At 39.8% G+C, this 13,136-nt stretch overlaps 1 protein-coding gene across 1 annotated transcript in view; it reads left to right on the top strand.

The window, feature by feature from the left end:
• The window catches only part of LOC136460617 (uncharacterized), a 104,469-nt gene extending 91,813 nt beyond the window's left edge, over positions 1 to 12,656 (top strand). Inside the window, exons 5-7 of the mRNA XM_066460249.1 lie at positions 11,910 to 12,048; positions 12,304 to 12,444; positions 12,553 to 12,656. Of these exons, the coding sequence (XP_066316346.1) occupies positions 11,910 to 12,048; positions 12,304 to 12,444; positions 12,553 to 12,656 (384 nt within the window). The remainder of the gene's footprint in view (positions 1 to 11,909; positions 12,049 to 12,303; positions 12,445 to 12,552) is intronic.
• Positions 12,657 to 13,136: the final 480 nt, after the last annotated feature.

Raw genomic sequence — 13,136 nt, 5'->3', positions numbered from 1 at the left:
GTCATGTTTGGGCTCAAACCCATTGCTTAACTGGTGATAAACACTTGGGGTGTTACAACCAGTGTAAAGCATTGAGCCGATGAATCTAATGACAAAGGATATAGCCTGTGAACAAATTGACTGTCTAGTACAAATGGACCTACAAACGCTCTAAATCTAATCTGTTACCATCAATAGCGAGGTTCGACCGGATCAATGACAGCTATAATGATAATAACAAACTAAAACCGAGGAATCCATAAAACCATCTATACATTGACAAGCTTTCCGAAAGACATGCTATAAGTGTGAAAAGCTCAAATGGATCGGCTGAAATAGCCAATTCAGGTGGAAAAGGGACAACAACATGTGAACAATCGACTATTTAACATGGACAAATCTATGAACTCATCAGACTTAACTTGCTATCGCTAACAGTGGGGTTCGACCGGATCGATGGTAGCCGTGATAAAGACAACAAATCAAACCTTCAAAGTAAACAGGTCTATTCATATTTAACAGAATCATGGAGACACACTGTAGGCGTTCAAGCATAGATAATCGGCTATTTAGCCGATGTAGGCATAGCAAACAGCTAAGGTCATGCCTGATCAGGAACAAATCTACCAACTAGCATCCTCGAATCTAAAGTGCCATCAATGGGGATCGATCGAATCATTACAGCCACAATAGCGAACTATAGACCAGATTTAACTAGCCAGCAAACCTCTTCAAGATCATACATGCCTTAACCGCGTACTATGCACAATCAAGATTGAGGTAGAATAGCCGATAAAACATAACCTGTCGCTCGATGTAAGAAATATCGTATTGTAACAAAGCGAATGACGGACTAAAAATGTGTAGATTGATGTTGCTAAAAACTAACAATCAATAAGAACATCAACAAGATCGATAACTTAATGAATCTACCCGAAGGATGCCAAACTTAGGTAGAGCCGATAACTTGACCTTAATCTAATTCGAGCAGTGGAGGTCATGAAATTTGAACACAAGCAAGATTATGAGATTAGCTACAACTTTGGTATTCACTACAACCACAGAAAACATCATTTACACCATGAAAATAATTACACAAGCAAAACTACACATTCAGCCCAAACAGCAGTGGTACAGAAAACTGAAGGAACTTTAGAGAAGCATAACTAAAGTTCTAGACCTCCAACAAACATGAATCATAACTTTTTGAAAATCTTATGGAGTTACCTACAACTTTCTTTTTCTCATCTTAAGATGATTCTACAGTTAACAAGGTCAATTAATCCAATAAATGCATCTCTGTCCAAAACATGGACATAAACTGAAATGCCATTTCATACAGCAATAACTAGAGTTCTACATGTCCAATAAATGTGGTTCTTGACTTTTTAGAAAGATTAGAAAATTCTAAACAACTTTGTTATAAACACATAAAGCTAATTCTACTATTAAAAAGGACCAATAGTACCAACAATGCAACCCTATCTGGGTTTGGGCAGAAACAGCCACAAAATTTTAAGCAACTATAACTAGAAATCTTCTTAACCAAAAATTATGATCTTAAGCTTTTTCAAAAGCTTAAGAAAAGCACTACAACCCATGTATTGTCATCAAGGAATGATTCATAATTGAGCCAATTAATTCAAACATTCAGCCCTATTCAGAATAGGAGCAAAGCAACATAGGGCATTTGTTATTTTTATAGATCTTAAACTAACAAGACTAAACTCCTAAAATTCTTACCAGACATCAACCATCACTCAGTGTAGCACTTCATAAACATTTCACATTTTTTGAGCAAAAGAACTGCAGTTATGAAAAAGACAAGACACAACTAGTATTAAAAACCTAACTACACAAATTGATTTTTACAGCCAAAAAATTTAAACTAAAGCATGCAATATTATAGATCTACTGCTTACGTAATTTCACAAGGATTCAAAAAAGTCTTCATTTGCCATTTTTGGATTTTTCTTACAATTTGTTACAATTTTCCAAAGTATTGCTGATTATATGCATATAATGAAAAAGAAAAGGAAAACACTTTTTCACTAGGGGTCCCTGCAGAAAACATAAATCAAATGTTAGCAAACTGGCCCTTCTCGGTACTATTCCTCTGAGTCATGGATTCATACTTAGGCCCTCCATCTTCTTCTTATTCATGTCTATGGTCCTTTGCTCTTCTTCTACACGGGAATGGAGCAGCGCATGACATGGACCGGCCTGGGCTCGGCCAGCGAGAGCCAACAGCGGTGGGGAGGGGCCAGCCGGGCTAGGGCCACGGCCGTGCCTGGCCTATGACATAGATAGCAGAAGGCCGCTGCCCTCCTAGCCATGGCATAGGAACCCGAGGCAGAGGTGAGGATGTCGGCGCCGCTGGCAATTGGCAGGGCCGAGCGAGTCACGGCCAACGCGAGCTTGTGCCGGATAGGATGGGGCGGTTGCATGCCATGGCTGTCTCAGCGAGGCAGTAGGGTGGTGTAGAGGAGAGAGTCCAGCAAGAGTGGTGTTCAGGGTGGCATCATGGTGCCAGCTTGGAGAGAGCATGAGAGAGAAGGGGAAGGGAGAGGGAGAGAGTGGAGAGGAGGGTGTCGGTCTCTATATTCAATCACATGGGGGCAAGGTGGCAAGCGAGGGTAGCATAAAGGAGCCACATGGCGGCAAACCTCTATATAAGTTGTGCACGTTCAAAAGCTCCAAGCTAGCTCAAAAATGTCTGAAAACTAACTGAACGCCCATTTTCTCGCCTCTCTATCTCCTAAACCGAGCTATGAAAAACTAAACCAATTGCACAGTGTTGTAAAGCTATATGAGGACTACAACTTTGATTAAAGGTTTTTGGTCTAACTCGGATTATATTGGAAGATAGAGAGCTACAAAGCAGGGTTCATGAAACTGAAAGTTTAGTTTTCAATTACTTAGACTTGGCAAATTTTTCGGACTCTGAAAACAGCAGCAGATTCAAAGTTTGAGCCTCGGTTTGACTTGCTCACAAGCTGATCTAGCTCTTGGTCCAAAAACAAAGTTTGTTCTACTACACTCAATCTTCAACTTTTATTTAAGTTCCACTACCATGCAAACAATCTAATCCATAGTTCACACCAAGTCAAAGTAGCATCACGGTAAAGCTTAAATTAGAATTTTAGACCGATTGAGGCATTTTCTTGACCTTTGCTCAACATGAACCCTTCATAACTTTTGTTGTAGAGTTCAATTAGAGTTGTTTGAGCATGGTATCAAGGTTTGGTTGATGACCTATAATTCCATTCACTTAATAAAGCAATCCAAGAAAGATTATAACTTATCATTTCATGTGACTTCTTGATTCCAAACTTCATGAAACTTTTCCACTGTCTAGATGGATGCATGTTGATGTAATGTACATGAAATAAGCATGTTTGACATTACTCTTAGATAATTTTAACAAGGGTACACATGTAAGTAAAGGTGTGTTGTCCGAGTTTAAGTTGGAGCTCACTCTTGTAGATTTGATCTTGGCACCTTCATCACCACTTAACATGTCCTGTTTGGGCTCAAACCCATTACTTAACTAGTGACTCACACCCAGGGTGTTACAACTAGCATAAAGCATTGAGTCGATGAATCTAATGAGAAAGGATATAGCTTGCGAACAAATCGACTGTCTAGTATGAATGGACCTGCAAATGCTCTGAATCTAATCTGTTACCATCAACAGTGAGGTTCAACCAGATCAATGGCAGCTATGATGATAATAACAAACTAAAACTGAAGAATCTATAAAACCATCTATACATTGATAGGCTTTCTGAAAGACATGCTTTATGTGTGAAAGCTCAAATGGATCGGCTAAAATTGCCGATTCAGGTGGAAAAGGGACTACAACATGTGAACAATCGACTATTTAACATGGACAAATCTATGAACTCATCAGACTTAACCTGCTATCTCTAATAGTGGGGTTCGATCGGATCGATAGCAGCCATGATAAAGAAAACAAATCAAACCTTCAAAGTAAATAGATCTATTCACATTTAACAGAATCATGGAGACACACTGTAGGCGTTAAAGCATAGGCGATCGGCTATTTAGCTGATGCAGGCATATCAAACAACTAAGGTCACTGCCTGATCAGGAACAAATGTACCAACTAGCATCCTCCAATCTAAAGTGCCATCAGTGGGGATCGACTGAATCGTTACAAGCCATAACAGTGAACTATAGACCAAATTTAACTAGCCAGCAAACCTCTTCAAGATCATATGTGCCTTAACCGCGTACTATGCATGATCAAGATTGAGGTAGAATAGCTGATAAAACATAACAGGTCGCTCATTGTAAGAAATATTGTATTGTAACAAAGCGAACGATAGACTAAAGGATGTGAGGACCGATCTAGATCGATCTCGATCGGGCAAATTGATGTTGCTAAAACTAACAATCCATAAGAACATCAGCAAGATCGGTAACTTAATGAATCTACCCAAAGGATGCCACCCTTAGTTAGAGCCAATAACTAGGACCTTAATCTCATTCGAGCTATGAAGGTTGAACTTAACTGATGCAGCCGTACTTGAAACTAGACAAGAGTCGATCACTAGCGTATACTAGAGTTTGTAGTGGAGGTCGAACTTAACCGATGCACCCGTACAAATAGAAGTATAAGCCATGATGGTACTTACAGACAAACCAGAGGTTGACCGGACTGATGCAGTCTTGGTTGTTGAAGAACTCACCGAGATCTACACTACTCCTACTCCTAAGGGTTTGCGTAAAGCTAAAAAAGTAATTGGCATTGATTGATTGGATGTCTTTTACAATAGCTGGGGTCTAATATTTATACCCGGAGCCTAAGCATGAATCCTACTTAAGTACGACTCATTATAATCTTTGGTATAAAAGGAAACATTCCTAACTTAAGATAACTTGGACCCTAATCTTTCCCTTTTTGTAGAGTTCCGACATGTATTTCCCAACGCCAACCGTAGCTCATTGTCGTTATCTGCTGACGCCATTCGAAGAGAGTCGATTCTAGTGCCGCATCTGAATTAGCTGATATCGATCCTTATGCAATCGATTCCTTGATGACATAATCTTGGAAGCTTCGAGTTCCCATGTTCTTCTTCCCAAATTTTGGTGTAAACACTCACCATACCAACCACAACAACTCTCATGGAGAAGATGGCCTCTAACCAAGGTTGGAATGAAGAACGTCTTTAGACCCGCAAGAGTGGTGGGGTATGCATCAACTCAAGGAGGTAGACATGCTATCTACCATGATGGACCTGCTGATGAAGAAGCTCGAGGACCAATCCAATGACAAGCAATAAGTCATGCACATCCATGATTCCCGCATGACGTGTGAAGAGTGTGGAAACACTAGGCATTCAGGAACAACTATCCTAAAACCCATGAGGATGTGAACTTCATCAACAACAACTACTTTTGTCCTCAACAAAATCAAGGATAGAACCAGCAATAGAGGCCAAACTACCAAGGTAACCCTCAAGGTAATAATTTTAATCAACCACCCTTGAGAGAATTAATTGCTGGCCAATCCAAACTTATGGAGGGATTATCTAGAAAGGTAGCTACCAATGATAAAATTTTAGAGAACATAAATAATAGAATGGATAGCTTTGCTTCTTCCATTAAAACCTAGCATAGTTTTAATAAAATGATAAAATTACAAATAGCTCAGCTGGTAGTTACTATTCCTCCATCTGATAAAGGTAAGATTCCAGGGCAACCGGAAGATCTGGAAACTACAAATCTTGTCGATATTCACAATGCAACATATTACTATATACAACCATTGACTGGAAGGTGGATAGATTACACCTTGCCTAAAAAGAAGAGCGATCTAGGGAGACCTATCATCCCCATTGCCACTGGACCTCACATTTTTCAAGAATCTGTATGTGACTTCAGAGAAACTGTCAACATCATGCCTAAGGTAATTTATGATCAAATTAATGGAGATACCTTGTTGTACACAAATATGCATTTGCAGCTTGCAGATCAGTCACTCTGCTACCCTAAGGGAGTTCTTGGCATCATACGAGTGGGACAATCAGTACGTCCCTGTGGATTTTGTGATTCTAGAAATAGGTGGAGATGAAAGGGCACCCATCATCTTGGGCCAACCTTTCCTAAGCACCACGAAGGCCATCATCTATGCAGATAGTGCCAAGATCTATTTCACAATCAAGGATAAGAAGGAGAAGTTCTCTTTCAAGAACCACATCTTGTAATCTCCTAGTCATCCCCAAAAGTCATACCCACCTGAAGAAACAACAGTGACCAAGAAGAAGAAGAATAGGAGAAGAAGGAAGAACAAGGTTAGGTAGCCACAAGAAGAATCAGTCAACATGATCAACACACTCTGATCAGAGTATGACCACCTCCTCGCTTCACCATTCCTTGCCAAGAAGGATGATCCAGGTGTACCAACGATCGAATGTACCATTGGACAAAGAATCTTCCACAAGACCTTTTGCGACTTTGGGTCAAGTGTCAACATAATGTCCAAGGTAACATATGAATATTTATTTGGTGATGAACCTTTGTTCCCTACATATATGCAATTGCAGATGGTGGACCAATCAATCCAATTTCCGAAGGGGATAGCTAAAGATATAATGGTAAGAATACAAGATCATTATGCCCCTACTGAGTTCATGGTTCTAGACATGGGAGAAGAAGAAGATGATACACCCATCATCCTGGGAAGACCATTCCTCAACACCACTAACGCGATCATCTACATCGGATCTGGGCAAGTCCACTTCCAATTCCTTGGAGAAAAGGTACGCTGTTATTTTAATAGTTATACCACTTATGAGCAGCCAAAGAAGAACTGGTCTATGAGGAGATGTCAATCATCTCGACACCAAAAGAATCAACTCCCAAGGGATGAAAGGGAAGAACATGAAGAACCCATGAAAGATGAACCTACTCTGCTAAGGTGAAGTCAATAGACTAGATAGGTGTGGAAGGAAAAGGTGGCAACATCATAGTCACCATCATTAGAGGTGCAACCATCAAGGTCTCCATCTCTGGGACTGACAGATGCACCCAAAGAATGAGCAATACAGGAGAAAAGTCATGTCCGGAGGACTTAAAAATCTGAACCCTCGCCAGGAGGTAACATCGGTAGTTATCCATATTTACTTTTCAAGCATTGCATGAATTATGTTTTTACTTTAGCATATTTACTTTTCTGTATTATCATTGCATTTAGAAAAGAAAGATAAAAAGTTTCATAACTGCATTTCATCATTGCATTATATATCTTTAGCCCCATGTGAAAAGTTCCTCGGTGTGAAAATCTACAAGAATATTCATTGTGGAGGCATAAAAATTAAAAAATACCATGGATGCATATTTTCTGTTCTGCATATCATAAATAAGAAAATCCAACAATATATATTAGGTGAACATCCTGCTAAAATTCTACCATTAGAAAAATATTTCTAAACCTCAAGAACAACTAATCTCAGGATGGCTGACCGCTAACCATTTTTATCCTAATCCATTCCATGAGTTTTGGTGTTCTTAGTGACAATTGCAGGATGATATGATCATGTCGGCGCAAAAACGTGTCAATGCACCTAGCACATAGCAAGCTAGAAGGATCTGCTTAGGATGAGCCTAGAGATCCGCTTGGCTTCAATTGCAGGACCCATCGACCCAGCGAATTCCTCCTGAGGCGTGCTAGTCAATTTGACCTACAATTGACAAGGAGAGAAAGTTTACAGTAATTTAATGTGGAACATGCCGGTCTTGCCCAAATAGTTCCAAGTGTGATGCTTTGGGAGTAGCCAGATGGGAAAATAGACTAAATAGCAGATACACAAAGAAATCGGCTGTTACAGACGGCAAAGCTTGTGGATCGCGATTGATTTTATGTTGACAAGTACAATGCACACAGGCATAAGTAAAATCATCAGCTAGGTGGTTATTACTGATGTAAAGCATTGAGCCGATGAATCTAACGAGAAAGGATATAACATGTGAACAAATTGACTATTTAGTACAAATAGATCTACAAATGCTCTGAATCTAATCTGTTACCATCAATAGTGAGGTTCAACCGGATCGATGGTAGCTATGATGATAATAACAAACTAAAACCGAAGAATCCGTAAAACCATCTATACATTGACTGGCTTTCCAAAAGACATGCTATATGTGTGAAAGCTCAAGCGGATCGGCTAAAATAGCCAATTTAGGTGGAAAAGGGACTACAGCATGTGAACAATCAACTATTTAACATGGATAAATCTATGAACTCATCAGGTTTAACCTATTATCTCTAACAGTGGGGTTCGACCGGATCGATGGTAGCCATGATAAAGACAACAAATCAAACCTTTAAAGTAAATAGATCTATTTAGCCGATGTAGGCATAGAAAACAGTCAAGGTCATGCCTGATCGAAAACAAATCTACCAACTAGCATCCTCCGATCTAAAGTGCCATCAGTGGGGATCGACCGGATCGTTACAGCCATAATAGCGAACTATGGACCGGATTTAACTAGCCAGCAAACCTCCTCAAGATCATACATGCCTTAACCGCGTACTATGCACAATCAAGATCAAAGTAGAATAGCCGATGAAATATAACCCGTCGCTCAAAGTAAGAAACATCGTATTGTAACAAAGAAAGCGATGGATTAAAAGTATATGAGGCCGATCTAGATTGATCTCGACCTAGTAGGTTGATGTTGCTGGAAACTAATGGCAATAAGAACATCAGCAAGAGCGGTAACTTAATGAATCTACCCAAAAGATGCCACTCTTAGGTAGAGCCGATAACTTGACCTTAATCTAATTCGAGCAGTGGAGGTTGAACTTAACCGATGCAGCTGTACTTGAACTACATAAAGATCGATAACTAGCTTATGCTAGAGCTCATAGTGCAGGTCGAACTTAAGTGATGCAGCCTTACAAACCAAAGCATATGCCATGACGGTACTTACAGACAAGCCAGAGGTCAGCCAAACCAATGTAGCCCTGCTTGTTGAAGAACTCATTGAGATCTATACTACTCCTACTCCTAAGGGTTGGCGTAAAGCCGAAAAAAGTAATTTGTATTGATTGATTGGATGTCCTTTACAATAACCGGGGTCCAATATTTATACCTGGAACCTAAGCATGAATCCTACTCAAATATGACTCATTACAATCTTTGGCATAAAAGAAAACATTCCTAACTTAAGATAACTTGGACCCTAATCTTTCCCATTTTGTAGAGTTCGACATGTATATCCTGACGCCAACCGTAGCTCATTGTCGTTATCTACTGGCGTCATTTGAAGAGAGCCAATTCTAGTACCGCATCTGAATCAGCTGATATCGACCCTTATGCAATCGATTCCTTTATGACACAATCTTGGAAGCTTCAAGTTCCCGCATTCTTCTCCCCAAATTTTGGTGTAAACACATGCCCCCCAATTTTGGGATAAAAATAATTTTATTCCAAAATTCCTATTTATCTATTTATCACGTCGCAACCATTTTATTCCGAGATATACGTGTGACTCCTGACTTCTTGGTCTGAGTCTTATATAATATCCCAATAGTATCATTTCCAACTCACTTGGCCCATTTGCTTTCCCCTTCTTTCTTGAGCAAATCTTAACAGCCGACGCCTTCATCGCCAAATCCTCAACCCTAGCAAATCCTCTACCCTATCAAGCTTTTATTCAAGTCATCTTCCTTAGATTCAAATCTATTTCGACTATAATGGTGACCAATGACCATGTCCCTGAGGTATGTTTTCAACTTCCCATTCTCCAAGTACCGGCTGCTACCTTGCATTTCCTTTCTTCTCAAATTTATTTTATCTAATTTCTAGGAAATGAGGAACAAAATCTTGATTCCATCGGCTATTGCTCCCAATGTCTATTTTCATGGGCCTATGGGTGACCCTGATCCATCTAATTTTATCCATCAAGAAACCAATGAAATCCCCTTCAAACAATCTATAGTGGATTTGTCCTCCTAGAACACCAAAACTCCCTTCAGAAACTAGCCCAAAATAACTAGGGGATGGAGAGACTAGTATCCGAGAAAAAGGGTGGAGATTGGGAGATTTATGATTTGAATCCATGCTTGACACTCTCATTGTCTGGAATGGAGAGGAATGATTCACTCCTGATTTCTGCATCTTATTTCTGGTCTAATACCCTAAATGCTTTCATTTTTGGTCATGGCCCAATGACCATCACTTTGGCCGATGTTTATATGTTGACTGGCCTTAGAATAACAGGATCAATGTAGCCTTATGACCTCTTATGTGTTGGATCCAAGAAATTAGCCAAAATATCAAACATCACAGGATGGGCAAGCTACATTTTGAACCATATCGGAGATGGATCAACTGTTAGCGAAAGAGAATATGTGGCCTTTCTCAACATGTGGTTAGAGAGATTCATCTTCTGTGGGTCATCTTGTGGTCCAACTTACAATCACAAACTTATGGCAGAGCATCTAGCAGTAGGCGCTGATATTCCCCTTGGAAAGTATCTGTTAGGAGTTGCTTATCATCTGATGCACCAGGTAGCTACCCAGTTACTAAAGAATGAACCAGTGCATACTATTAGTGGTCCTTAGTGGTTGATATAGCTATGGCTGAACCTGTATATGCATAAGATTGTAAAACCTGATCTCAGAAACCTGAGCTTTCCTTCCTCCAAATTTGATGAGGAATATAGAGGCGAAGAAGGAAGAACTTGTCAGTGCATGAGCTATGGTGAAGCTACATCGGCCATAACAATTGTTGTTGATGTTGGCAATCCCTTCAAAAAGTTTTATAGAGGGTTTGATGCAGATATCCTTACTTGGCTACCCTATGATGAGGATGAGAACAATGAGCAGGTCTTCCCATTCAAATTTCAATTTGAATCAGGCTGTTTAGATGAAACAACGGCTGCAATCTTCAATTCCTTCATCACGCCCTATGTTTTTCTAGCCGAATTTCATCATGATCGCGACAAAATGTCTATAGGTTCCTTCCTTCTAGGCAACCTTCCAACCTATGAGTTTTACAACCCTTCTTTTGTAGCTTGTGAGTTTGGTCTTGGTCAACTGCCTCCTCAATTATTCTTCAAGGATGTACTGAGGCCAAGAGAGGGTATTAGTAAAGTAATGGAAGCCTCCAGAGTCTTCCAACTAGGATCAGATCTTCCTTCTCTTTGCTTGCATGACTAGACAAGAGTCAACTTCTCTTCCAATCTTTTTGAATCCTAGTGCTCCCATCTCTTCTGTGGGTTCATCCATCCTAGATGCATAGCTCTAGATGGAGAGTTTGTTTCTGATAGAGAGGTAACTTATCATTTCATTTTCAAAAAAATTGTTCAATGCATTCTCCTTCTATCTGTTGTAAGAGACCTTTTTAGGACACCGAATTCAAACCCCCAAGCTTGGATAGGAAGGGGCATTCTATAGATTATAAGCCACCATGCCTAGTCTCAAGGATAGGATCAACTGCACCCACATAGAAGAAACTGATGAAAACTCAAGCTGCCTCTACCATTGTAACATATCAATCCTCAAAGCACAAGGCAGCCCAAGGGACACCCCAAAAAACTATTACTAGGAAAAGGCTTCGTAGAATGAGACCATCAGCTGCCCAGGTAAACAATTCATCTTTTCTTCAAAATGATATTCAACTTCTAATCCTCTTTCTTCATAGTTATCAACCATTGCATCCCAATTGGCTCTTGGTGTGGAACTATTGTCCTAGACATTTAATTCAGCATCAGCTAAACCTTCATCGACCGATCCCCAAGAGAAGCCAATTTTGGTTGAACCAACCGATGCCTCTAAGACTACGGAAGATGAGAACCCTTCCACTTCAATCCCTAATGTTGCCAAGGTATCTCCTTAAAGTTCTTGATTCTTATTCATTTCTCACCCTTCATCTGACTATTTATCATGCTAGATACTCTTTGAGGAAACACCCATGCAAGAGCAGGAGTGTGATAGTCCACCTATTCACAATGATCCTATTGGCATTGAGAATGATCCTATTGCTATTGACACTCAAACTGTTGATTCCCCAGTTCAGCACACAACTGATGGTAAGAAAATCATATATCTATTTTATCCTTCTACAATAATCATGAACTAAAAATCTTCCTTGATGTTTGTAGGTACCAATGTTAAGAGTTCAGAGCTGATTCAACCAGATACCATTGGTGCATCATTAGCCATTCCTTCTTCTTAGATAGATGCTATCTCAGAAAAGGTACCATATTTACTTCATCATTTATCTTATCATCAACTGATTCAATCCTTCTAACAAGATTTCCTTATATTGGTACTTAATCTTCTAGCTCTGAGCTACTCTTTCAACCTTGAAGAGTATCTAGATGAAGATGAAATTAGCTCATCAGGCACCTCTTCTAAAGAAGCTTTATCAGAAGAGACTAGAAATTGGCTAAGGGTTATATTGCCAATGCTTGAGAAGAATATAGGTGATTTGGTCCAAGATGCGGATTCAATGCAAAGAGTCTCCTGAGCCTTTAAGGATAATTCATCCCTGGTTCTTACCAAAGTCTTGTCATCTTTGTTTACCATTGAAGATCAAGCCCCAAAGGTGAAAAAGGCTCAGAGGAACCTATCTAACTGTGAAACTTTATTGGCCAAGAAGAACTTCAACAGGCAAGAGGCCAAAGAGCTGACATAGTTGATCGATGATTTGAAGAACTCCTCCCTTAGGATCGAACCAGAGCTGACCGAACTAGAAATCAAGGGTGCAAAACATGAGAAGGAACTGGAGAACGTGAAGGCTGCCATCGATCGCCATAAGTCCAATCTGGCTCAAATACCCGATGCCATTAAGAATGACAAACAAGAACTGCTGGCCATGGTTAGAGAAGGTAGGGCCATCTACAACAGCCTTGAGGATATTCCTAGATCAGTCAAAGAAGACAAGCAACAAATCGTAGAAGTCGATGCTATCTAGCTAGAAGCATTAAAAGCAATCCAAGATATTCTAGACTTATAATCCATATATCAACATGTATCTTGTGTAGAATCAATGATAACCATATTTTATGTCACCTTATTGTATTTTTGTTTCAGTGAAAGAGCTGATTTGAAAATAGCCAATTCCAGACTTCTAACGTTAATCCGATTAAGTCTGAAAACACAGTCTTTATTAAGA

The sequence above is a fragment of the Miscanthus floridulus genome, chromosome 6 (assembly GCF_019320115.1).
Source record: "Miscanthus floridulus cultivar M001 chromosome 6, ASM1932011v1, whole genome shotgun sequence".
NCBI classification, from domain to species: domain Eukaryota; kingdom Viridiplantae; phylum Streptophyta; class Magnoliopsida; order Poales; family Poaceae; genus Miscanthus; species Miscanthus floridulus.
Note: the sequence above shows the minus strand (reverse complement) of the source record. Positions and strands in the feature narration are given on the sequence as shown.